This window comes from Mauremys reevesii, linkage group 7, assembly GCF_016161935.1.
Source record: "Mauremys reevesii isolate NIE-2019 linkage group 7, ASM1616193v1, whole genome shotgun sequence".
Classification (NCBI taxonomy): Eukaryota; Metazoa; Chordata; order Testudines; family Geoemydidae; genus Mauremys; species Mauremys reevesii.
This window is the reverse complement of record NC_052629.1, coordinates 119,310,021-119,337,806: the sequence shown is the minus strand read 5'-3', so window position 1 is coordinate 119,337,806 and position 27,786 is coordinate 119,310,021. Positions and strand designations below refer to the sequence as shown.

At 41.3% G+C, this 27,786-nt stretch overlaps 1 protein-coding gene across 9 annotated transcripts in view; it reads left to right on the top strand.

Annotated features, from left to right (window-relative positions):
• SLC25A26 (solute carrier family 25 member 26) overlaps positions 1-27,786 on the top strand; it is a 131,068-nt gene that overhangs the window by 29,624 nt on the left and 73,658 nt on the right. For 8 of the 9 annotated variants that reach the window (XR_005601145.1, XM_039546653.1, XM_039546649.1 and 5 more), the window contains 2 exons: positions 6,738-6,842; positions 10,226-10,273. The exons of the other annotated variant lie outside the window; for it this stretch is intronic. Coding sequence is in view for 7 of the 8 variants with exons in the window: in XM_039546653.1 (XP_039402587.1) it covers positions 6,738-6,842; positions 10,226-10,273 (153 nt within the window). In the remaining variant the exon portion in view is untranslated. The remainder of the gene's footprint in view (positions 1-6,737; positions 6,843-10,225; positions 10,274-27,786) is intronic. 9 annotated transcript variants of the gene reach the window in all.

The window sequence follows — 27,786 nt, the reverse complement described above, 5'->3', positions numbered from 1 at the left end:
GTTTTTAAAGTGTGATGTACATAATCAGCCCGAAAGGCTGTGTAGACACTGCTATTTCAGTTTAAACCAGACTACTTTGGCTTTGCTGCAGTTGATTAGGAACAGGGTTCGATTACATTGAAATAAGCCACATACACCAAAATAAGTGTCTGTGCAGGAGTTTGGACTGATTTAACTAGAAAATTAGATCAATATTTGGGCTTAGGAGTTTGGACTTCAGGTACTAACAATAATAATTGAGCTAAAGCATATTCTAATCAAATACTGACCAGAAGATGGCAGTCTTGATACACAGGTGAAGTCTAGTAGTTAAAACATTTTTTTTTTTTTTGCAGAGAAGGAAAAACTGCATGTTTCCTTCGGTTAATTTGAAATATATACCCTCTTAGCAAGATGAGGATAAGTGCTAATGATAAAATACACACATTTTTAGTGGCAATTGCCCCCAACAAGCAAACGCAACTAGGAAATTAGAAGTGCGCTTAGATTTATGACTCATTACATGTTTCACAAGGTTCATCTGGTAATGATTTAAGACCAAATGTTTTGAAATTCATGACTCTTTCCAGCCATAATTATAACACTAAAAGGGTAATAAGACAACAGGTGCTAATATTGTCACATTAGCCAGCCTGCTCTGTAAAATAAAGCTAGAAGCATAATGATGCCATTAAGACCAATTTTTATTATTTGAGCTTATATCTAAAGTACTTCATCCTTTGTTCAGATTTCATGATTAGCATGTATGGGCACCCTGGTGTGAGGGAGAGCTTGTAAACTTCAGTCTTAAGTCATAAGAGATTGCATAGCACTGTATATCGCCAGAGTTTGGGAAATAAACTATATATATGGCAAAAGCCATTTTCTCTCTAAGCAATAATCAGAATCCTACAGTGTCTGCTTTTCCACTGACTTCAATGGGCCAAGAGCTCCCTAACAAATCATTTTTGCCCCATATACAGAGACCACTCAGAAAAATTGTCTGGTGCCTTAATGAAGGTTGAGGTTATCTGGAGCCTATCTCGATGTATCCAGAGGCGATGAAGGGGTATAAACTTCTGACAGAAACAGAGGGCCAAATTCATTCCTCTTTTAGCTTCACTGCAGTCAGTGGGATTGCACCAGGGATGAACTGGATTCTAAGTTCTTTGTGTGCTGAGTGCACAATAAGCGCGCTCTGGACTGCACTGTTCTCCATGAGTCAGTGGTGTCAGTCTGTGCAACATTAACTTCTGATACTGAGTTTGCAGAGTGTCTCTGTGTAGACCTGCGACAGGTGCTGTGGAGCTATCTGTTGTTGAACACAAGCGTCCGTTCTTAATTTCCCTCTTTTAACAGCTCCTGTGTCATGGCTAGTGTGTGTCTGGACATGAAGTTGAGAATATAAAAGTAAACGGAGGCCAGGTGCTGCTTGGTGGGAATATGTTGTGATTAGAGTAGTCACCAATGAGATGTCACCATGTAGGAAGCTAACATTCTGTACCTTCTTATACTCCAGACACAATGCCAACGGATGCATTTGCCTGCTCCTACTCCCGTTCTAGTAGTAATATTTCATTAACTTTCCCTAAGACCCTAATACAGCAGTGAGTTCTGGGCAAATGCAGGGAGTCTCTCCTTGTGGACCTCATTAGGAGATCGTGACCTACAACTGTAGATTTAACCCTCTGTGATCTGAAACTCGGGGGCATTTGTGAGGGACAGATGTAGTCATGTAGCTTAAAATTTTACACTAGACTTTCTAAGTCAATAGTCATTTAAAGCTGAAGGCCGGTGTCTTTGGATGAAAAGCATCACTGGTACACACTATGCTAAGAAAGCAAATGATAGGATGTGTATTGATTACATTATCTTAATTCATGCTGTGTTACCTATAAGCCACTGAAGTGCTTTAAGTCTGAGTACGGTAAATCAATTGAAAAGTCCCTTCCCGCCCCCCGCCACCAGTCCCTTCTCTCCACTGAAGTTGAGTTTGTTACATTTTCATCCTGTGGCCCAATAGGCAGGTGTGAAATTAATTTTGCACGCTTTCCCTTTGAAGGCGAGGGCTCAGATCACATCAGAAGAATGCTTCGTTGTTACTGATAGTAAGGTACGCATGCAAAAACAATAAGGTAACGAGTCGTAAGTTCAGATGTACAGTGAAAATGTCAGTGTTCTGTTTAGCTGCAACAGTTTTTGCACAAAAACTCGTGAGCAAAGAGTGCCCTATGGAACCTATCTGACAATAGACCCTGGGATGACATTAGCTTTTACTTTCTTTCATACCAGTACAATGCAATCACTTGTTTTTGTTCTTGTGCAGTGAAATATTCCCTTGTAGCTCAAATTCAAATCGGAAAAACATCAAAGTTAATATGAAACAAAATGGAAGGCACTGCAAATATCTGGAGGAAATAGATAGATGCATTACTTTGTAGCCACCCCTCTCATGCCAAAATTGCAACGCCACAGAAGTCAGGAAGCCACGCTGGGCTCTTTGTACCCCCTTGGTTGGGTAGATTGTTTTTCATCTGAAAGCCTTTTTAAAGTTTTCTTCCTGCCTCCGTACTTTTAAGGAATAAAAAGCTAATGTAAGGACATGGAGTGTTATGAAGCATGAAGTTCTATAAATATTTATGCTGAACTACAAAAAAAGTTGACAATTCTTATTTTCTTGACATATTGGGGTCATTTGTTGGTTTTGACCCCTGGAATTGAAGCACACATGGAGTGGTACCTCTTTGGAATGACTCTTGACTATTGCAAGTACAACAGGATGAGCTAGTGAGTTACAAGAGAATTTATTTCACAGCCACTTTTGAATACAGATGTTAAACTTTACACAGTGTTAAAAAAAAAAAAGAAAAAAAAGGTAGTCCTACAAGCTACCAGTCATGCTTATTCAATTTGTACATCCTGAAAACAAGCTATTCACTTTAATATGCCTAATGAAAACATTAATGTATACAAATTAGTTGCTTAATTTATTTGAGTTCATTTTTGGAGGAACAGATTTCATCCAGGTTGCTTTTTTTATTATGTGCACGTCCCTTTGAATGCAAAACATTTTAAAACACATTTAATTTTAACTTCTTTTTGGGGCCAAATTCTCTGTTGTTCCTTTCCTGTACTAGGCGAAGGTGGGTCTAAGCCACCTTTGTACTTTTCATATTCTAGCACCAGCACAAGCTACATTAGCCCCATGCTACTTTGTTATGTTGACTGATAAGACTTCTATATGCAGTGTTGTTGTAGCTGTATTGGTCCCAGGATACTGGAGAGACAAAGTGCGTGGGGTAATATCTTTCGTTGGACCAACTTCTGTTGGAGAGAGAGCCAATCTTTCGAGCTTACACAGAGCTCTTCTTCTAGTCTGAGGACCCTCCACCTCTGCAAAGTCCTAGGACCCTACGTCTGAGCCTGAGTGTGACAGATTTGCATGTAGACAGAAGGGGGGTTTGGACTCAAGCCTGAGTCTCAGCTCTGGTCTACAAGACAGAATCACTTTAGTATAACTACATCGCTCAGAGATGTGAATAATCCGCACCCCTCCGTGACATAGTTATACCAACAGTAAACAGCGCTCTCTCAGCGAGAGCTTCTCCCACCCATGTAGCTACCGCCTCTCCTAGAGGTGGATTAACTAAGGCTATGTTTACACAGCACACCTTACAATGGCACGGCTGTGCCCCGCAGCTGTGCCGTTGTAAGGTGTGCTGTGTGGCTGCTCTTCATTGCCGGGAGAGAGCGACAAAATAAAACCACCTCAATCAGGGGCGGTACTTCGTCGATCGGAGCGCGGCTCTCGCTGATGAAGCGCTGTCCACACCAGCGCTTTTCATCACTAAAACTTTTGTTGTTCAGGGGGGTCGAGGGTGGGTTTCCACACCCCGAGCGACAAAAGTTTTAGCGACGAAAGCGCCAGGGTAGACGTAGCCTGAGATGACGGGAGAAGCTCGCTCCTGTTGGCTTAGAGCGTCTTCATTAAAGCGCTACCATGGTGCAGCCGCATCAGTGCAGCGTTTTAAGTGTAGACCTGCCCTGAGCCTGGGCTTACATTGCAGTGTAGACATACCCAGAGTAGGGATGTAAAAGGTTAACCGGTAAGCATTAGGCTTACCGTTAACCAACCTTAAACGTTAACCCCAGCGGCCCCGTGCCAGCCAGAGGGACCCCATCCTGAGCTCCCGCCACGCCAGGTCCTCCGGACCGATTTCGGTGAACAGTTACCCAGTTCAATGATATAATTTTAACTGGTTAACTTTTTTAACCAGTATTTACATCCTTAACCCAGAGTGTCACAGCTAAGATGAAACAGATTGTTGAGCATAACTAGTTAACACATTTCAAGGGACCATTCATGGAGAAGTAGCTTGTAAACACCCCTGAAGTCATGGCTAGGAGAAAGCTGGGGGTGGGGGGTTAGTGGATGATTGATTGTTGTAATAAGCCATAAATCCAGTGTCTGTTCATTCCATGATTTTTAGTGTCTAGCAAAGTTATGAATTTAAGCTCCCGGACTCATCTTTTGAAGGTATTGTGCAGGTTTCCTTTGAGGATGAGGACCGAGAGGTCAGAAATAGAGTGATTGCTTTGTGAAAAGTGTTCACCCCCAGGAGATGGTGGTTTTTATCTTACTGTTTTTCCATGTGAGTTCATTTGAGAGCGTACCGATGTTGGTTTCACCCATGGAGTTGTTATTGGGGCATTTAGTGCATTGGATGAGGTGTTGTGATAGGCGTGTGTAAGACCCATGGATCCTGAAAGGTATGTTGTGTGGGGTGTTGATCATTGTAGCAATGGAGATGCTGGTTTTGCATCTGTTGTTCTGGCAGGGTGTGATGCCGCTTTGAGTTGATGTGTTCTGGTCTATGGAGAGCTTGCATGTGATGGAGAGTTGGTTTGAAGGCCAGAAGACTTTTATAGGCCATTACATCAGCACAGCAGGAGTGCAAGTACACTGACTATGTCTCTTTCTGCCCGCTCCCTGCCTCGTCTGTCAGAGTCTGGGAGGAGAGCTGGCACCAAGCCATTATATCAGTTCTGTACCAGATAGGGAATCTCTCTCTGACTGGAAGATTCTATAGGGGCCGTTTCTGCCTCCTTTACACTGCTGGTGTGATGTAAAAGGTCCTCAACATAGGGCAAAATCTAGTCCTTAATCTTTAAAAATACCGTTATTCTCAGGCTTTCCAGGGTTGTGATGTTACTGTTCTATGCAAATAAACCACTGCTATTGTGTTGTTAAGACAGAGATTTTAACTGTAGAAAAGCCAAAAGATTCGGGGATCAGATTCTTCCACTGCACAGTATGAGGAACTCCCATTGTGACAGGGAAGCACCTCCACTGCCAGATCAATTGAGTCCTGGTAGCCACAACCTAGGAGTTTGTAAAAAAACAAAAAACAAACAAACAAAAAACCCTTGGAGCATCTCAGTAAACTGACTTAAGGGGTAAGAACAGAGGAGCCTTGCAAGGAGGACCCTAGCTGAATTCAGGGGGGAAGCTTAGGAGCAAAGTCCTGTTTGTTTCCAAAGAAAGAAAGCAGGAAGAGAGGAGCGTATGAGGATGCATACGGTGCTGAGCAGGGTGGGGATTTGGTATGTTTTATGAGTTACTTGCATCCTGTCTTGGGAGAGTTATTCTTCCTGCAGCACTTTTACCAGTACTTCTTTTTATATGGCAATAGGGTCTTCTAATACAGACAGGCCACAAATACAGAATGAAAATGCCACACACACCTGTTAAAGTTAGGTAATTTCCTATCTATGCAATCACAAATTTAAAAAAACAAACAGACAGACAAACAAGGACTTTGCCACTTGAGGCAACACTACCCTTCAAACTGAGCTTATTTAACTCTTACCATCCTCACAATAACATCTAAACACCCTCACACACTTACTCCTCACCGGAACAGCCACCACCCCTTTGCTTCAGCCATACAAACTCATCCACATTGCCTGGGGCCCCTTTCCTCAAAAACCACACCCACGTGCAACCTTAACTGACCTCAAATGATTGTGTGTCGCAATAACGGGTTACAGACTTTGTAAATAAGTCTTACCCTGGCAGCTGGGGAGTGCCACTAGTTGCACTGAATCCTTTAAGGCACCCAGCCTTGAGACTCACCTTCTTGGATGGCAGGTCTGTTGGCTGGGAGACCAGGAAACATCAGTACCAGTACTTGCTTCTCTCTGCAGTGGCTGAGCTTCACCATGCATTTGAAGGGGCTCTTTACAATAAATATTTTTATTTCCATCCAATGCTCGGTGAAGTGTTCCTCAGGCCTGGTCACTAGAGGACATAATGTGACCATTTGCTTATTTGGAAAACAAACATGTGCAAATTGGTCTGGAGAAAAGTCTTTCCACATGTCCTATTTACAGTGCTAATATTGAGAAGGATTCCTGTGACTTCGAAACAACTTTCAAGCTTTCTCCCTTTCTTTAATGATCCCTTACTCCAAATCTGCTTCTGCTTTGAGAGTCACTGTCAAACTAAAACATATGTGGAGGGCACTTCCATTTTTCATTAGTGTAGCGTTGTACATTCCGATTTCAGCAAGCACACAGCACTGTCTGACAGTGAGTACCTGAGTGTCTCACCAACAGTTTTTAAGGTTGACTCTGAAATATACAAACCGTTTCTCACTTTTGCAGGTTTCACTGTGTGGAAGGAAAAGAAAACAAACTAACTTTATAAGGGAAGTGGACTCAGGTGTGTGTAGTCTAATTATAGGCTTCTTTTACAGGTTGCCTGTCTAATACGGGTTCCTTCTGAAGTTGTAAAGCAGAGGGCTCAAGTTTCTCCTTCATCCAGTACCTTTCAAGTTCTTTCCAACACCTTATATCAAGAGGTAAGGTCTGATCAAAACTTGTGAATTATAGCCACTTCCAACTGTTCTCCAAGTCCAGTGCTGTATGTTCCTAGCAACTTTCCAAAACTATCCTTTGGCTAAGAGTTATTGGCATGTGACATTGGAATAGAATGCTAGCGAGTTACGTTGCTTCTCTTCATATTTGGGGCATCTGCACCTGGAAACGGTTAAAATCCTCTAGTTTCTATAATGCCTTATGCAGTAATTTAACTCTTTCAAATCAGTCTGCTGGTTCTACGGCTTCATTAGTAGCAGAGCTGCCTGTGCTACAGCTAAGGTTAATGAATTAAAGCATTTAAAGTTCTCATGGGATTTGCAGAAAGAAAATGTCATTAGCGTAATGTTTATGGTACTGCAGCCTTTCTGCAATGCTGATACACGTGCCTGGAACTGTTGGGTCCTTTACTTTCCCTTGTGTGTGATAGGCAGAAGGACATCCCAGGGAGATTACTTTAGCACCCATTGTCAGGGAAAGCATTTTACATGCCTCCTTGATGGAGGACAAGTCATCCCTTAACCCGAATGGTTATAGCAAGCCTGAAGCCTGTCACAAGAACTGAATCCCTTCCTGCAGAGCTGATTCTCTTTGTACCTCTACTCCAGGAGTGAGTGGAGCAGATTGGTGGTTAGAGCAAAGCTCTACTTCCCACAGTTCCAAATATAAAAAAGTTTCAACTAACGCCCTTTAATATCCCCATAAGGACGTGTCTCCAGCGTTTCCTGGATACTACCCAGGAGCATGGGCCAAGTTTCCTCTATGTCCTTTTAAGCCAATAGGATCCTTCCTCTGTCTGAGGCAGTCATCTGAGCATTGTGATTCAGTATCTGCCACTGACCAGGTATCTGGCTGTGAAATTCTGAGCCAGCAAACTCAGTTGATAGAAGTAGTATTGGGTACGTGTCTGCATAAATGCTGGGGAAGAGAGTGATTTTAAGTTTCAAAGGTGGTGTTGGAGTGGCAGCTTAGACTCCAAACTCTGAAAAGCTTTCCTTGATATTTCTGGAGTCTTGTTTTCCCAGAACTCAGGGCCCTGGAGAGACTGTACCAGCCAAGGATTATATTAAAACCCTTTCTGTGAAAGGTGGCACTCATCTTCCTCGCATGCTTGTCAATACTGTGATTCTGGCTCTGTTCTGCTTTGCTCCGTAAATGTAGGTCAATGCACTAGTTGGGTAATGCGCTCTGTGAGGGTGTGTCTAACGTGTTCTGCATTAATTGGTCCACGTAGACCCGGCTGGTGTGCACTAAAAGTTGGCAAGCACACTTTAGTGTAGTACTGAGGAGCACATTTAGTGCACACCAGCAGGGTCTCCATGGACCAACACGTTAATGCGCTTTAGATATCACACCCCTGTAGTGTGCATCGCCGTGCTATGTAGTCAAGCCCTAAAGTGTTGTGTGGAGGCTATAATCTCTCTTTACCCCATTAAAGGTATGTGCTTTCCCTGTCACATCTCTTTCTACCTCCCATACTATCTATCAATCTTGGATACTTATTTGGCCTCCATAGTATCTGAGTGCCTGAATCTTTAATATATTTATCCTCACAACTGTGAGTGGGGCAGTGCTATTATCTTTATTTTACAGTTGGGGAAACTGAGGCAGAGAACCTAAGTGACTTGCCCTAATCACACAGAGTCTTTAGCAGAGCAGGGACTTGAACCCAGGTCTCCCGAGTCCGAGGCTAGTGCCCTAACCTCTGGACCTTCCTTCCTTTCTATAGTTGAAACTGGGCTAGCAACACTGATATGCTCAGATCCACAGTTGTTGCTAAAACTGCTTCAGACATTGTGCAGACAGGGCAGATGGAGTCTTAAACGTTACCATCTGAGATCCAAGATGGAGGAACTATAGAGCAGCCTTGCAAAATTCTATTTGTTAATTTCCTCATGATGGAAAATCAGTTTCCAGACTCTTCCTTTCCCCGCTACCTTTAAAGAAAAGGGGGCGGGCGTGCTGTTGCGGACAGGCTGAGTGGATACATTTAGGCAAAGTCCTTTTGCATTAGTTTGCAATATTTAATTTGTGGGATAGGCACCTAGGGTAATTTTTTCTTTTGCATGAGTGTTAAATACTATTGACCTACATTTTGAAAAAATAGCTGCTGACTTTTGGGTGCTGAACTTGAGACACCCTGTAAAGGGGAAGGAGGAGATAGGTACTGATTTTCTGAGGATGAGCTCTGTACACTTCTTAAAATCAAGCCCCTTTCAGGTGTCAGGTTAGGCACCCAAAACCAGCAGTCATTAAAAAAAAAAAATTAGCTCTAATTTTTCCATCTTTGTCATCCTTCTGGTGAGCGTGGGTGAGCCGATTTTATAGCAGGGCTAGTACACTTTTTAGGCTGACGTTAGAAGGGTGCAGCTCTCAGACAACTCCAGTTATGTCTGCTTTTCCTCCTCTCTTCTTTTTCCATCCCATCCCTGACCCACAAGATCCACTGGTGTTCGAGATACTGTCATAGAAGCACTGAAAGGAGAACTGAACCTTGATATACATGCAGTGCATAAATGCAATCATCTGATTACAAATAAAACATTTAAAAGTCTTTCCTCACAGTGACTCTGAACCAGAGCAATTAAGAAACCAGACCTATGACCAGCTTGTCATCCTAGGTGCCAATTTCATGTGGGCCATTTAACTTGAACATCCTGCTACTCTGCTTACATATGCATTTGGAAGAGTGGAGGCTTCTAGCTCTGCAGCTGCGCATGGCAAATATTAGGTAGTCAGAATATGAAATAATGTATTTCTGTGCCTTCCTGCTCTTCTGATTCAAGTTATAGGGCAGGGGTCGGCAACCTTTCAGCAGTGCTGTGCCGAGTCTTCATTTATTCACTCTAATTTAAGGTTTTGCATGCCAGTAATACATTTTAACGTTTTTAAAAGGTCTCTTTCTATAAGTCTATAATATATAACTAAACTATTGTTGTATGTAAAGTAAATAAGGTTTTTAAAATGTTTAAGAAGCTTCATTTAAAATTAAATTAAAATGCAGAGCCCCCCCGGACCGGTGGCCAGGACCCGGGCAGTGTGAGAGCCACTGAAAATCAGCTCATGTGCCGCCTTCGGCGCACGTGCCATAGGTTGCCTACCCCTGTTATAGGATCTGTTTTCTACTTGAGGTGTACGGATATATGATTATTCTTAGCGCTGATTAAACATACTTTGAAAGGAAGATGAAACCTGCTGGTGTGGTAAACCTTGGAAGACAGTGTTCAGTGCTATGATCAATTCATTAGAAGTTCAGGTCTTGCTCTTAGTAAGGCTGTAATACCTGTCATGTAATTAATCACCAGTAAATTGTAGTATCTGCTAATGTAAGTCTCTGTAGCTGAAGTTTTCATTTGTTGCTTTACAGGGTATTCAAGGACTTTATCGAGGTTACAAAAGCACAGTATTAAGAGAGGTAAAACACTTGTTTTCTGTTTTGAAATTGCTCTGTTGTACTGTATCATATCTTGTTGGGAAAAAGAAATCATGGTACTACTGCATCAAACAGATGGCTCTGCAAACTTTCAATACAAATATTTCATTCTAGGTAAGTTAACTAGTTATGGATATGTAATGGGAGCTTAGATAAAACATGGATAAGCATCTATGATATACAAGTGGCAACTAATCTGTGCCTCAGTCCTCTTAGTTTTGATGCTGCGTGGATGTAATTGAATGGAAATGCAGTGGCGCCTCCAGGCACCAGCGCTGCAAGCGCGTGCCTGGGGCAGCAAGCCATGGGGCGCGCCCTGCCAATTGCGGTGAGGGCGGCAGTCAGGCTGCCTTTGGCAGCTTGCCTGCGGGAGGTCCGCCGGTCCCGCGGATTTGTCGGCAATTTGGCCGAAGGTAGCCTGACTGCCGTGCTTGGGGCGGCAAAAAAGCTAGAGCTGCCCCCGTGGAAATGTATCAGTTATGAAGAAGTATATAATGAAGTATTGGTAAAATTGTGTAAGTTCTGTGACGTGCATCCAGTAAGTGTTTATACACAAGGTGGCACTGTCTGTCTCTCAGTCCCTGTTTCTGTGTAAGAGATACATACAGCCTTTCACAGCAAGACATATAAATGTAATGCAGCTTTCTTTGACCCTAAATCCAAGGAACGCTGTCATAGGGAAGAATAAATACTGAACGTGTACTTTACCCAACTAAGCTAAAACATTTCTTTTAAAGGTTAAAAATATTGGTGAATCTCAGGATTTGCACTTTCATTAACGTGTTGTTGCTACGCTTTGTCAAAGAGGGAGACTTTTAAAAGGAATTAAAAATTCCTCTGTTGAATTTTGTGGGCCCAGTCTGTTCTCGCTGAATTAATTGGGAGCAAGATCAGAGCCAGCGTGCAATTTCAGCGTTGTCACTCTCTTTAGGTATTCGTTGTGGTTTTGGCCCTGATTCTGTAATTGGATTCTTTGTGAAGCCCTGCTGAAGTCAATGGGACTCACTGTGGGAGCAGAGCTCTGCTCTGGGGAATCTGATTGTATGATCAAAGCATTTATGTTGTAGTGATTTTTTTTGGTCTTTGAATATGCTGCATCTGTGGCTTGCCGATAGCTCTCATTTGGAGAGTGCAAGACGAAGATGGATTCCCTCTACATATTAGTATTGGGAGGATTCCCAACTGTTATATTTGTGATTCTAATCTTACAACTCCCTTGCACTCTAAAAAGTATTGAGTAGTAGTAACATGGTGATATGGGTTTAAACTTCTCATGCAGACTTGTCATTTGCAGAACACTTTAGAGAAGGATACAGGATTGGTTTCCTCTGAAAATAATGGTATAAATGTCTTTCAGAATTGTGCTTTACCTACTGTGTTTAGTTAGGTGTAGCACATGTATTTTGTTCGTAAATGAGACTTAGCTAAGCAATCAGGGTTGGATCTTAGCCTTTTTAAAAAACTCAGACTAGATTTTTACCATTAGAAAAGATATATTCATTATTTATATTACCATTGATAGTAATGCTAACTAATTAGCATTTGAAAGCCTGCTTTCAGCAGCATTCATTGCTTTAAAGAACTTTCCTTCATGCCCAAAACTGTATTCAGTGATAAAGATATATGTATTGTGTAAACCTTACTACATAAAGTAAGAAATTCCAAATATAGTGTTGCTTTAAGTACCAACAAGTGTTAATGCCAGAGTTTATTTTAGCCATTCCAAATGTTTCAAAAATTAGTTATTTGTGTGAAGATGACACTTGCTTTTCTGAAACATAACCCCCACCACAGCTTCATCCTGTACTTATTTTCTGGCTCACTAAACACACGTTATTCCCTCCGATTTCATCTGGAGGCAGGCAAAAGAGGGCAACAAGGCTTTTTGATTTCTCCGAGGGGTTCTGAATAAATGAATAAATTTAGATGCCATAGAATACAGATTTTGCATACTAACAGATAAAACACATGGTTACAACTGGATGCAAGTCTCTTTAAAATTTGTTTTGACATATGTCAGGACGGGAATTAATTTCCAGGCCCTTCTCCTAGCCCAGTATGTGACCTTTCCGAGATAACTTTGTTTACCCAAAATAGCAGGACTTTGCTGGAAATTTAATTGGGGTCCTTTCTGCTATGTATATTCATAAATGATCCTTCAGAACTGATTTCAGTTGAAATATTGCTTTTTTGGAGTATCTGTCCAATAGAATGAGAAAAATTATTGCCTAATGAAATGTGGTTTCTCTTCAAAATGAAACAAATAATAGATGATCTGTTTAAAAAAAAATCCCTATCCTTTTAACACAGTGTTAAGACCATCACATTTTGTGACACTAAATATCGCTTTTTGCAGTGAAGTGTCCATTTGATAGTCTGAGTAAAAGCAGCACATTGAACTCTTTGCTGGAAATGTTGTAAAGCTGAAACTTCTGCTGGGTGTTCCCTCCCCTCCCCTTCCCCTACCTACTTTTAGAATGCATTTCTTCCTTCCTTCAGCAGAAGGTCTTCTATAAAAGCCCGTGTTAATTCATTAGATACCTCTGTGTATTCCCTGTCTTGTATGCATACAGTAACATTTAATTCTAGCTGAATCTGGTGTTATGGAATTTCTTTGCATGCTTCAGCTTTTGCTTGCACAAAGCCATTTTAGTTACAGAAAAAGGGAGTTTCAGTATATGGGCTACAGGGTTGGATTTTTTTTTTTTTTAAATAGGGCCCAACATATTGATTAACTTCAATGGAGGAGCAGAGTGGAGAACTGAGCCATTACTTAAGATTCTCTCCTAACTCAGAGCAGATGGCTAGTTCATGTGTCTCTCCCTTCCCCTTTGGTTTCCACAAATTTCTCATTCCCCTTTTAGTGTCTCTTCCCACTCAAACCCCATTTCCTATTGGTATCTACATCTTCCTCCATTTTGCTTCTATCTGCCTTTGGGTTCTTCTGACCCCAGAACCCCCAAGGGATATTAGGTGCATTGCAGTTGTGGGTCTGTTCCTCCATACATGCACTAGCATTGCTAGCACCAGCCTGAAAGATGCACGCCCAGGCCCCCGGAAGAGAGCTGCTGGGCTAGAGGGCTGTCTACATGAGCGCTCAATGAGACTTTCCTGTCTGGATAAGTGGCAGGACACAGAAGGCTGTGAGAAGACATGGAATTCTCATGATGTCATTTCCAAGTGAGAGAGACACTTTCTCGGGTGATAGTACACCATTTTGTAGAAAGTAGATCATGCTAGTGAGAGAGGGTGTGAATTATCACTTTCCCCAACACTGAAAAATGTGTTCACAAAAACTCCCCAACAATCTTACAGCAAGGCAGAGAAAATATCCATTATAAGGTCTCCAAAATGTCTTAATTTTCTACTTCTGCTGAGACTCTACACAAGCAAACTGAGCCAGAGTTTTAATTCCTGCATAATTCATTTTATTAACTATGACCAAGTAGAACATCTGTTAAAATTCCATAATGTTAAGTTCATGGGAAAAAGAGAGCAACCCCCAAGTTCTCCTTGGAATTTTTCCATTTATATTAATGCTACAGCCTTCTAACAGATGTCTTAAATGGACATTGCTATCAGTGAGACTACGACACAAATGAAAATGAAGCACCTTGTCAAATCTCGCTATTTACCATAGCTCACTGTATAATGAATGACTTCACTCTATGCATCTCTGTGCGCGTATATGGTAGCTTCACAGTAGCAATAGCATAGTTAAGGTTGAAATGTCACTTTTGTTGTAAATTACTGCTAGTGCTTGGAAAATGCAAAGTGCTAATTTAAAAAAGCCCAATAATTTGTCACTTTTAAACATATTACAGCTGGATTGAAAAATGTTTATGCTTGTCTCAGCCCAGGAGTGAACTGAAGAAGCAATAGTAGGTGGTTTTCAGCTCTTGGTGGGTTTTTTTGCTCACCAATAACCTGACAGAAGCTTTGCTTTAGAAGATCAAGCCTGGCATTTGAATGATCGTGAATAAACGTGCACTTTGTACTTAGCCTTGTCTGAGGAAACTTGGGCTCCCACCCTGCAATGGGCTTCCAGCAGCTGGATGTGACCTATTGAAGTCAAAGCAGCAGTGCCTGGGCAGAGCTAATTGCAGGATCAGGGCCTTCATGTCAATGTGAAAACACTGGGGGTTTGGATCCAGTCATGGACAGATGAGTGGATTCAAACCTTTAGGAAGGTCTTTACCTTCAGGAAAATGGATCAGAGAGTTACCTCAGATGGTGCTTAAAGTAGCCGAGAGTGCTAATGAGTAAAGGCAGTAGCCAGCTTGTTACTGGAAGGGGAGAGGTCATTTCAGTTGTATCCCTTCTGAGAGAGTGAACCAGTTACAAGGAAATCTTGTTGACATCTTAGATGGCAGCCCCCCAATGAAACACATAGCAGCAATTTTGCTGGAGCTGTTGGCTATCATAAATACTTTGCAGTATGTGGCAACACATATACACAAGGGAGCTGTGAGAACTTGCCATGTTTTAAGAGGAGAAAGCTAAGAAAAGCAACAACAACAAAAAGCCTCAAAATATCTTATTACCTGGCAGAGCGTGAGGTGCAACCTGCAGCAGTTAGAAGCCAAATGACCCTCTAACAGCTGCACCTGTTACTCTCTCCCAAATTTAAAGTGCCAATTTGCTGAGCATTCTGGGAAAGGCTTGTATAAAAGGGTGAAACCCAAGGGAGGCATTTAGAAAATGGGGCAATTCTTAGGCAGCGGGCTAGAATTTCTGAGGGTTAGGGACTGCAGTTAGAAAATAGGCAGCCTTGTTTACAAGTGAATCCTAGGGTGCCATATGATGGATGTAGCTATGTGTGTGTGTTCCTTTTGTTATAATATCTTGATATAAATATCCTGGTCTCCTTGGCGCTTAGTTTTTTAGGTTTATTGCTACAGGGTAGAACAAAGTTGCTGACGGAGTCTTCTCTGACTTCTGCAATTAAAATGCTGACCTTGGTCTTTCATCTTTGTATAGCTTTTTTATGTATTTAATACACACGGTATACACACACCGTAGCAGAATCAGGCAAATAATCCAGTTTCTTAACACAGCACTTGTTTGGAAAACCAAACAATGCTCTCTAACAAAATGCACACAATAGCTGTCTTCACTCTGTTCTCTGGGAAACCACCTGTTTTGTTTGTTTTCCTCATGAAGCTCTTAGTATGCTGGATTTAAACAGAATTTGCTTTTTTAGGCTATAAAGAGAACTGCTCAGGATCTGTCTACAATGGTTCACGTTGCATGACTGAGGCTTTAGACTCTTGTCAGGCAACCAGAGTTTCTTAAACTGAAGAGTATTTTCAACTAGCACCAAAACACTAACTGAGACAGGATTGGGAACTGGAAGACAGGTTAAACATCCAGTCCAACATTTGTGGGAAATGTGCATAATTTTTGTGGTGTACTTAATGGAATATCCACTAGGGCTAGGTTGAAAAGTCTTGTTGGAAGGTGTCCATGCTGCCCCACTGTACTCTTTAATCACTTCCTCCCTTTCAGTTTAACACCGTGCTATTTTGAAAAGCGCATCTCTGGAGTGTATTAGCTCTTGGGTAGAACACTTGGGTGTTTAAGTACTTGAGGCAATTCTCCATGGCGAAATAGGAAGGCCGGTCTCCATAGTTCAGGGTCCAGTGGCCTGATGCTCTAATATATTTTGGAAACTCATTTTCGAGATCGCAAGCTGGATACTGGTAAATGGAGCTATCGATCATTTATTTTTGCATTATATACAGTGTAGTTATTACTCTCTTTAGGCACAGTAGAATTACATTTAAAAACAAAAATAGATGTCTCAAAAGTCATTGAAATAACTTTCAAAGTCCACAAAATAACCCTGTTTTTTTGTAATTGATGTGTGAATTAACAGGCCATGTGACATGCCTGGAAGGTCAACAGACTTTGGTTTGGATGGACCAAGGCAGAAAGTGAAAATGTCCTGTATCTCACACGTACAGATAAATGACTCATCACCTTAACTATGCCAGCTCCTCTTGCCTATTTAATTGAATGCATCTTCTTTTTATAGTTAGGTGCTAGACACACGTGTATAACATAGCTACAACGTGATCCATTGGTAGAGCAGGAGAAATGAAGTCCTGGATTCATGATTCTGCCACCAATTTGCTGTTTAACGTTGGACATGGGGTATTTTTCCGCACTGTCTCGTGTGTGTAATGTGTGAGCCTGTAATATCTCTGGATGCAGTGGGCTCTGTACATGCAAAATTACACTGTATTTAAAATCTCAAGTGTTGCATCTGGACTCTGGGGGTAGGCAAGATATGTTGAAAACTGTGCACCATATTTAGGGCACACAAGATTTAATAATGCAAATCCTTTTCAAATGAATGTGCATGTGAGTGGGGTTTGGTGGGAAGCCTATTTGATTTCATGCTTCAGATAGGGGCACGGAGACTTTTAAAAGGGAGCTTAATAAGGCATTTTGAAGACAGCACTTTCTGCAGTAATCATGATCACACAAACGAGTTCAAGCCATGTGCTAGGATCCAGAAAAGGAGTAGGAGGCACCTGCTATACTGTGCTCTAGTTTGCTCATGCTGTGACTTCTAATAACCTAAGAGGTGTGTTCTTGGCATTGGTTGCTCTCGATGCCACAAGTTTGGCACCCATTTAAAGAATACGCTCTCAATCATTATCATGTCTGGTGGGGAAACTTAATGTGAGTCCCTCCCTCCCAAATAAAATTGCATGTGACAAGGTTCACTATCTTCTAGTTAATCTCTCTTGTAGGAGAGTGTGCTAAAAAGACAAATCCGAGGCAATGTCCTTTGCCTCAACAATCTGGGATGTTAAATATAAGACAGGGAAGTGCAGACACAGAGAGATGGGTTTCCCTTGTTTAGGGTGGGTGGAAGCTGAAAGAGTTGTGCATAAATAGAAAGAAGAAGGAATCTTGAAGACTAAAAACTTCTGTATTCGGTTGCAATCTCTACTCCTGGGGGAATTCTATGCTACCGCATGTATGCATATTTAATGAGCCGCTGATTTCTAATTTTCACGCAGAAAAAAGCTTCTGCCAAAATGTTGCTGCAGTTCTGCCATTTGCCCACCTGAGGGCGCTGTGGTGATAGAACAAAGTTGCAGCCCCCCCCCCCCCCCAGCAAGGAAAGAGAGAGATGCCTTAGCAGTGCTTGTCAGGCCAGGTCAGGAGATAGGATATGTGGGGTGCTGGGGGGCAGGGTGTCAGACAGGGGCTCACAAGGACTAGTGGCCAATGACAGACTGGTGTGATTATATTGTGTTGTTTTGACAAAATATGCAGAATTTTGCAGAATTTTAAAGTATTGTGCACAGAATTTTTTATTTTTTGTTGCAGAATTTTTAATTTTTTGGCGCAAAATTCCACCAGGAGTAAATCTCATCAGAGTTTATAAATTTAGCAGGATCAAATGCGGTCAGTCATTGCACTGGAGACTTCCAAAGTGTTGTGGGAATGGGGATGGCACTTTCTCTTTAGAGTCTAGCAGCATAGTGTGGAAGTCAGCGGGAGCTAGGCACCTAACCTGTTCAGCTGCTTTTGAAAATCTTACTAGGCACCTAAATAGCTTTGTAAATCTGGTGTGTTGTCGTCTTTTTTGGAGACATATAGCAAGACTCTAACGCTCGTGATTTGCTTAAAAAGGGATGTAGGGGGGAATCTCATGGCATTTTTGCCTTACTAGTGGTTGACTATAGGTCTGTACTATAGGCAGCAGCATTTTGTCTATCTAAATTCTCTCTGCAGTTTTCAGTTGGATACAGGAGTCTTCACTTCCTGTCCCAATTAGTGATATAATACTGCTGTGTACTGCTAAAGAGTCACCAAGCTCCGTTCTGGAGATGACCTCAGTCCACTGTGTGCACTGGTGTGTGTGTGTGTGTGTGTGTGTGTGTGTGTGTGTGACAGAGATTATGTATTATTTGAAGCACATATGTACAATATCCATGATTACAACATATACCTTTTTAAAAAAAGCACTTTGAGATCCATAGAGGTTAAAAATCCTGTACAAATGTAGGATTATTTGCTGTGGCAGGATATTGGCAATAGAAACCGATGTCACTCAAACAGGAAATTCTCACTGGAGAGGGACTTTTTTTTGCCCTGAAGTAAGCCGTGATCCCAACTAACACTAGCAACAATTATCTGATTTCAGCATCTGCCCTAGTAGTCTGAGGTTTCTGTAGTTCTGTTAAGGGGGCCAATATTTTTTTTTAGGTAATTAAAGGGAAGGCAAAAAAAAATCTGGGCGTTACTGCTCCTATGTAAATGATTACTGACAGGAGAGAGAAGGGGGAGTTTTCTTTTCTTTCCTTGTTATGTTCACGTTGAATGGATGTAGCCTTGATCACTACAGCTTTCATGCACTAGAGGGCACACGACACCTATGATTTCTGCAATGTCAACCTACAGCAAAGCTCTATTGCAGGGATCTAATCGGTGCATCTTGAAATTGACTTGGCATTAATCACGCCCCTGAATCAAACCAAAAAAGGGAACATAAGGAGCAAGACCCTCTTCATTTTATTTTATATAGGGGAGTGGTCCCATGGGATTTTGTGGGGCTTACTCGTGTAAGTAAAGGGAGTGGGATTCAGCTCAGGATTAATACATAGATTCACATCTTAGAACCTCTGAGTTTTCATGTGATATGAATTGATAGAATACATTCCCCAGTCCTAGGACACTCCAAATGTGGACTAATTGAGTGGTTCCTTACCTCTTTTATACTGTTATCACATGCTATAACAGGAAGTTTCAAGCCACCTCCCCACCCCATTCCGTCTAACCATAAAGAAAGGAATGGTGATGGTGTGTTCCTGAGTCACTAGACCAGGTTGTGAGGAACCGTGGCTAATGTATTCAGGCTAATTAAACTAACTTATTAAGAGTCTGGTTTTTTTTCTGAATTCTGAATTTGGTGAACTCACTCAGCTTTGCAAACATACCATAAGTTTAATGGTCATCTGGGTTGATATAGTCGATACCTGGAGTGCACCAGAATTTGGGAATCCTGTTGAAAATATAGTGGTGTTAAGATACTGAACCTGCCCGTAGGTGCATTCCCTCTCCTTACTGTATGAATGAGGGCCCAATCCTGCAGGTAAAGTTGAATAGGAGTTAAATCCACACAAGGACTGCAGACCCATTGTCAAATATCTTTGAGTACTGGGGAACATCTGTCAAACTCCGCCACCCCCGCCCCGGGTGTATGATTTTTAAATACAAATTCTTAATGGGAAACTTATCCATTTAAAAAAAAAATAAATAAGGAAGAGAAGCTATGAGATTTGAAGAACAGTTCGATACTAGTTTCTCCATAGTTAAAGCTGAACTAGCTTACAGGAAAGCCAGAGGTCTGAAGTAGCTATCTTCAAACACTTTTGGGGTGGCATGTAGGGGCTGAAACAGGCAGTCCGTGTGTATATGTGGAGGAGTGCGGGACAGAAGCAGCTCCCAGATTATGATGCCATCTCCCCTACAATTTCACCAGGAAAAAAACCCATGCACTATAAATATCTTATATGTGATTTTATTACAGGCTCATACAGAAACTGTAGGGGGCAGGGATAGCTCAGTGGTTTGAGCATTGGCCTGCTAAACCCAGGGTTGTGAGTTCAATCCTTGAAGGGGCCGCTTAGGGATCTGGAGCAAAAATCATAGGCCAATCAGATATGCTGTCTGAGCTGCAGACAAAATTAGTATTATTTCACTGGGGCTCTTTCTCCCTGAACTTTTATTTTTCTGCTAATTTTATTGAAACAGTAAAGTGAAGTTTCCTGAACTTTTTTTGCCTTTGTTTGCTGCGTGTAAATTGCTTTCCTGTTTTTGGTGTAAGGAGCTAATAGTACTGGCTAGAGCTAGGTATAGTTTGCTTGAGCCTTTTGGCTTCACTTGCAGATCTGGCAATATGACCTGTCTCTTGATATATCTGTCTTGTGCTTGCTATTCCAGTCTTGGGCCTTTCCCAGTTAAAGACTGCCAGTGCTATAGACTGTGTGCTGTCTTTGTAATGTGGACAGATTTCCATTAAGGATTAAGTTGGGGCCACTCAGCTCTTGTTTTTTTTGTTTGAAGCTTAACCTAGAATGTTAACACAGATTTGCAGAGGAGAAAGACTAGGGGGCCAAATTCTGCATTGATTTAATGTGATCTCACTGGCTTCAAATACCAGGGAGAGGTCAGGAATAGCATCACGCAGATAAAAACTGAAGTGTGTGGTCCGTAGTTCACAGGGGAGATTTGCCAGGTATTTAACTGCCCCCAGTCTGGCTTTAGCCAGTACTGAGATTTCCTTAAATTCAGGAACAAAAATAAGGCTTTGGGGGCTGCATTGGGTGTAGGACTTTGGGACTTTAATTTGGATCCTGCCCCATTGACTTTAATGCACACAATGACAGTCAAGCAGGATTTGGCCTAGTAGATTTATGCCAGTGGTTACCTACCTCACACATTTCTATTTTTTTGTCTGTTAGAGTAGTTTGTCTTTTGGCCTCTACAGCTGTACTGCTAATATATCTTCTATTTCTGGAAATGACCCGTACGATTAGGTCAGTTTGTTTTAGCCTGGCTCCCTGTCACTGCAGTAGAACAGCACATTTCCCCTGACTGCATGAAATCCACAGTAGACAGTCTTGATAACTATGATTAATGGCCTCCTCTGCTTTTCACTGCAGTTGAAGGCTTCATGGAAGATTGTGTCAACTGGGGGATCAGTTTGTCCAAAACTTGCCATCACATAACATAATTTAGTCAGATGGGTATTCTTTATTAGGTACGTTTTCTTCATTGTTCCCACTCTAAGAAAATCTTGTGTCATCAAACTATGCTAATAGCTTATGTTGTGGCAGTCCCACCAAGAAAGCTGATCTAAAAATAATGTATTGTGTGGAGTTTTTTGCTGTTTTTTTGAATATTTGGAAATTAGTTACATTTATTGACTTTGACCTGACTACACATATTCCTAAAGTTAGTTGCATGTTAAAGCACCTTGCTGAATCAAGGCCAGAATGAGCGTATGCATGGATGCTACTGCCTTCCCATGGATGAAGTTCAACAATAGTACTTTATCAAAGGAATGCACACGTCAATAGGGCACCGACACGTTTGTGTTTGGTAACGTGACTTATAACACAGCATTTATATGATTTTATAAAAGGTCAAAGCAAACCATTTCATTTTGTGGTCAAGGAACATTTGACTGCATTGTGAGATAAAAGATGCCTTTGGGGCTATTGTTTTCCTGCAATGCACAGAGAGAGGAAGAAAAGAGAAGTTAATAATGTCATTTTGAAAAATGCTCTGCATCAATTCCAACAGTTGCTTGACGTCTCGGCAATGAATAAGAATAAGTATATGGACTCGTAGATGTTTAAGGCCAGAAGGGACATCAGATCATCTAGTCTGACCTCCTGTATATCACAGGCCCCTAAAAAACACCCAGCCCTGTCCCCACTTCAAGTCTGTCAGCCATAGTTAGACCCAAGTATCTCAGACTGCAGGAGACTAAAATATTGTGAGCCACAGGCAGAGATCAGGAGGGAATGAGGTGCCCCCAATGCCTGAGGCCTCTGCAGTGGCAGGGAATTAGTTTAGTAAGATATGCCCAGATGATCCTAGCAAGCGACCCATGCCCTGTACTGCAGAGGAAGCTGAAACACCCCCAGGGCCCTGCCAATCTGACCTGGGGAAAATTCCTTTTCAACCCTACATATGGCAATCAGTTAGTTAGTCCCTGAGCATATGAGCAAGAACCACTAGCCAAACACATGAGAGAGAATTCTCAGTTTGACCTCAGAGCACCAGCCCACCCCATCCAATGTCCCACCTGCAGCTGTGGGCATCTCTAAGGCTTCAGAGGAAGGGACCAAAAAACCCCAAACCAACAATCCCAGAATACATCTGGGGGTGGGGAAATTCCTCCTTGAAATATATAAATAGAGCATTAATCTGTGTGAGTAAAAAGATGTATTTTGATGTATTTGCATTTAGAGACGTTCATCTAGTGCCTGTCTGTAGGCTGGTGAACAGCCATGTAAGCAGGAAATATTTTCATTTGTGGATTGTGTTTAAAAATCAGAAGCTTAATTTTTCCCCTTTTAGTGGAAAGACTTGACCACAACATAGAAGGATCTCAGGCTTGACTTTTCCCGTACTTCTACCATGCAATTATGCAGGCTTTCTAAAAAGAGTCTATCACTATTCTGAATAATTGAGTACAAGTCTTAATAGCAGATAATCCCCTTGAAGTTGCTTTTGCGCTGCAGTCAAAGGACGGCTTTGTTAAGGCATTACCTAACAAATTAGCTGCTAAATACTGGTAATAACCTATTTCCCATAGATTGCATTTTAATTGCGCCCTAAGCAATATGATGGCAGAAGACACTTATTGGTGGCAAACTGATGCTTGCATACATATCCAAGCACTGTGACTAATTAGCATAAAAAGTTACTTTTAAAAGTCTTTGCAGATATCAGAACTGTGTTAAAATGTGCACTTTTTGCTTATATTTTTCTGTCTGCCTGAACAGTACTCTCTCTCGTTTTCTTTTGCTTAACGTTTTAGTTTAACCACTTGCAGGCAGGCAGCCACCTTTGCTATGAAATTGCTATTTGATTTTAAAATATTATATACCTCTTTGGGTTCTATGGGTCATTTCCCACATAAACAATAGGACAAGGGGACATTTTCCTGTGGGGTGAAAATGAAGTATTTTGCATTACACTGTGTGTGAAAGTAGGAGTTTGTTTTGTCATTCTGTGTCTGAGTAAATAGAAAAATAAACAGCTTTCTTAATCCCCCCCGATGTCATTGCAGAGGCTACGCCTTTCCCCCCATATTTGCCATTTCCCTTCATCCCATTCTCTTCCTCTACAATAAAGGATTGTAGCCATCAAAACTGGCAAGCGTTAAGCATGATAATTAGTTCAATATAGTGACCAATTCTGTGAATTACAAGTTCAAAGCAACATGTGGACACGGATGAAATCAGATTTTGGCATTTCTTACCCTGATTGTTTCAGGATACTCCGCTGGAGCTTCTTTGATGTGTAAATAACTAAAGGATTGTAATGTCTCGCTTAAAGTACATCAGACATGTTTATGACTTTTGTTTTTAGATTTGGAACTCATATTCTAGTGATAGCTTTGAATCAGATTAATAAAATTATTCATGTTTCGTGATTTCATGAAGTATGTGATTTACCCCCCAGAAAAGATCTTTTCAGTCTTTATGTTGTAATAGATGCAGCACAAGGCTCCCTGTGTGCTGGAACGTTGACCCCAAAGTATTTAAACAGACATAATGGTGAAGTCAGAAGAAACCACCTTCATTATTGTTGTTTTTCTGCAACCTGAAAGTAGCCGCTGTATCTCCTTACTTTTTCATTACTGTCAGACCTGCTAAACAAAATAACTCGTGATTGCTTTTATTCAGCCGTTCGGTGGTTTATTCCTTCCTTCCCTTGCCCTCCTCCTTTGTGTAACAGGACTTCCTTTATTTTCAGTTGGGATAATTTGCACACAAAATGGCAGCCTTCCCCATTTTCTCAATGATCTTAGATCCGAACTGTGCGGTGGATTTAGTTGTGCAGTAAGTACTACTGAGATTACCAAACAGACGCCATTTGTTACCTGTGCGACTTAGGAAAGCAGGTCTACAAAGATAAACTAGTTCATTTTAAGCAACAATTGGCCCTCCAACTTTTTGTTTTTTAATCATCTCTGGACTTTAGTTTTGACTTGGAAAGGAGAATGCGGGTTTAGTGTGATTGAAAAAGATAGATAAGAGTGCGGCTCTGACTTTTGACCGTCAACTTTCCAGCTTGGGTGTGCCTAATTCAATTCTCTCCAAATTCAGTTGGACCCAATATTCTTCGCTTTCTGTCTTAAACTGGTGTATAGTGTTCTTGTGTGCTGTTAAATCCCTCCTGTTTCATCCCAAAGGTACACTTAAGTATTTAGCAACGGGATTCCGATTGTTTTACACAGTTCAGTGATGTTTTTAGAGTGCTTTGGGATCCATTTGGATCAAACCTGCTATGTAAACGCAAAGTCTTCATTATTCTCAGTAACTCAGCTGTACAGCAGCTACCCTCTGTAGGTCTTGATGCTAGTGCATGTGTGAAGGTACTGTATATCACCCCAAACTGACATTTACATGAAACACATGATGATTTCCTAGGGGGGTGGGGAGGATCGATGCCCACCACTCTGTGCTCGGACACCGATCTGCACTGCACACATAATGGAGTGTGCATGTGATTGTGTTAGAAGACAAGTGGAGGATACCCTGTGGCCATCTAGCCCAGTTTCCTGTCTCCCATAGTGACCACCCCCATAAGTTTCAGATGATGGTGTAAGAGCCCTGCAAAAGGCAGCTGTGGGATAATCTGCCCACTACAGTGGACTGAACTGCATAAAACCTCAGTGTACTAGCCCCACCATCCATCTCAACAAAGAATTACTTTTACAAATAAGTAGGGCGACCAGATAGAAACTGTGAAAAAACAGGACAGAGAGTGGGGGGTAATTGGAGTCTATATAAGAAAAAATCCCCCAAAACGGGACTGTCCCTATAAAAACGGGACATCTGGTCACCCTACAAATAAGTGAGAAATAAAGAAATCTTTGAATTTTAAAACCAAACATTTTCTATTAAATTGCTGGAAGTTTGGAGTAACTAAAATACTGTTTTTTTGGCAACGATTGATATGAAAACAGGCTGAACAGAATTATTTTAATCCCCTTGCTCCTCCTAAACAAGGAAATAATAGAAAGAAAACTATCTACTATACATGAAACATCAGAAAGTATATTTGCTGAATAGGTGCATATCTTAACCTCTCTGGACCGGACCATGATTCCATCAAAGTGCATGGGAGTTTTACTGTTGAGCAGTCATGAATTCTGCATTAAGAAGTTGGGGCACAATTTGAGAACACATTTCTTCTCAAATCCTGTGCCAGAAGATGATTCCATAAATAATTACGTGGCTCTCCTTCGCTTTTGTTATATAGTCCCCTAAACGTTACTGTGCATTGTCTGAAAACTAATAGCCAGAAGAACGGCTAGCAACACTGTGCAAGCAGAGAAAGCATTTCAGAATGACGTCGTCTTATGAGAATTCATTTTAGCTTTGGAACAAATTCATCTCACACCTGCTACACTTGGCAGCAGACTTAGTTTCCATGTCATAAAGAAAAATAGCTGAACATATATCCAAAAAACCCAAAGGTATATAGGCATAGTATGGTGTGAGGGAAAGACTTTTAACATCAAAATCCTCTTGAAGCTGTCATTAAATACAGAAGAGGGAAAGAAAAAAGCTTAAGCATAGCAACGAAAATAATGTTCACTCGCGGTTAGAAAGGGTCGATGCTTTACATGTTCTGATATGGTGTTGACGTATTGTGCTTAACTAGACTTAGTCAAATTCAGCTCTGTGGAGGAAGAGTCCCAAACTCTTCATTTTTTGTCTGTGTTGTGGAAGGGCTATACAGATTCTTTTATAGATATTTTACTTTAATGTCCTTGTCAGTGCTTGCCGACTGGCGGTAAGAGCTCAGGCTGCTCCCAGCAAGCCCTATACTGTAAAGAAATGCACAGCACCTTTTATTTTTCAAAGCCAGAAATGAACGTCGGCAGCTTTGGTCCTTCCAGGCTGCGTGATTGTTTGGCAGCCTCGGGCTTGATTCCAGTTGTAAAACTCAGTGTCTTTAAGGTTTAAAAATATGCAAGCCTCTTCATTGGTCATTCAGGTCTTTATTTTCTTTGCATGCAGCATTTGGGTTTCAGCTATCACCATTTCTCCCTTTTTTTCTGGGAAGGGTCACTTACTTTCAAGTCTTTGATGCTTGCTGCATCAGCTTTATTTTTTTTTTCTTTCGTGTTTACAGTATATCCATGGAGAGACTCTTTTCATCCATTCATGCTGATAATTCTTTTGAACTTCAGGATAGAATGAGTCTTCCAGAATTTAACTATTCATTTCCTAAGGGAGCTTGAATGATTTAGCAGATGAAACAACTCCCATATTGACCTTGGGTCTGCAGACCCAGCTAGAGTAGTTCACATCACCAAAGGACTCCTTTATAACTTGTTCGGATGATGCTTTAAGTTGAGACCCAGGACTGAGCTGGCTTGGAGGAGGAGGACTTGCTGGTGTGAGAATGAACAGCATTGAAATGGTATGGTGAAGGGTCATTCCGTGTCTGATACTGCTGCCCTTCACCGAGATGTTAAAAGGGCACTATAGAATTGGGCTTTCACTTTTCATCTACAGTATTCATCATATACGCTCCTGCCCTGTTGCAGCTCATTGGAAGCCCGGGTCTTTTTTCTATAGCCTTTAGCATTTGTTCATTTAAAATAAAGTATTTCCATTCAAATAGTATTTTATTCAGGATTTTTAATCACGTCATGACCTAGTATATCCAGCTTATACAGTGAAGCACTTGTGCCGTACTGTCTTTCATTCAGACTGTTTGATAATCTTAAACGTATATTTCATCCAACACCTACATTTCCTCTTAGACAAATCTTTAGGAATTCTCTCTTGTATCTATGGCTCTTTATTTTTCAGTGTTCTCTATTAACTTCTTGTTTCAGTTGTAAGTCTAGATCCTGTTCTTCTTCCACCCCAGCCTCTGGTTTCATCCGGCATCCATTATTTAGGCATAATGGAGCATGTCTAACTCCAATTTGGTATGTTTGAGATATATTTATACTTAATATCTATTGTTACTAACAAGTAAGTTATAGACATCTGGTGTTCTCAAGGAATGAGCTTGGTGGCCAAAAATAGCAACACAGGGGCAGCTATGACACACTTTTTTGGTCTCAAGGATTTTTGATCACTGGAAGGACGAAACCCATTCTGCCTATGCAGAGGCAAAGGCATCACAGCTTTCATGTTGAGATATAACTAGTGCAATATACACATGGGCATTAATAGTGCACCCCTAACGTGGAGTATACAGAACAGTTCTTTGGTTGAGCTTAGCACTTGTTTCCTCTTCTAACGAAGCACTCTGGAATCTTTTAGCAGGGAGCAGAATGGGAAGTAGATGACTGTTCAGAAACAGACGAAGTAATTAAATGTATGGGGGTATGCTGCAAAACATGTCAGAGTGTGGCATTTGCTTGAAGCTCAGTATTGCTCTCCGACCAGAGGTAGCCCCTTCTTGACCGACAAAGGACTGTAATCTTTCCTATTGCATTTCTGAAGCCTTTCCCAAGTTGAATGATGCAGTGTATATATTTATGTAGAGTTTTTTAGTCTCATAAGGGTAAAATCAATAAGACTTCAGGTCGCTGCAAGAGAATTCTCTGCAGTTTTCTCTAGTTATAAGTTTTAAGAGCTCTTTTTTGTTTTGTTTTGTTTTTTAACTAGAAAGGAGCCTGAATTGCAAAAATCAGAGCCAGATTTGAACACCCCCCACTTTTGGGAATATTAAAATCTTAGGATTTGGTTTGGCTCACT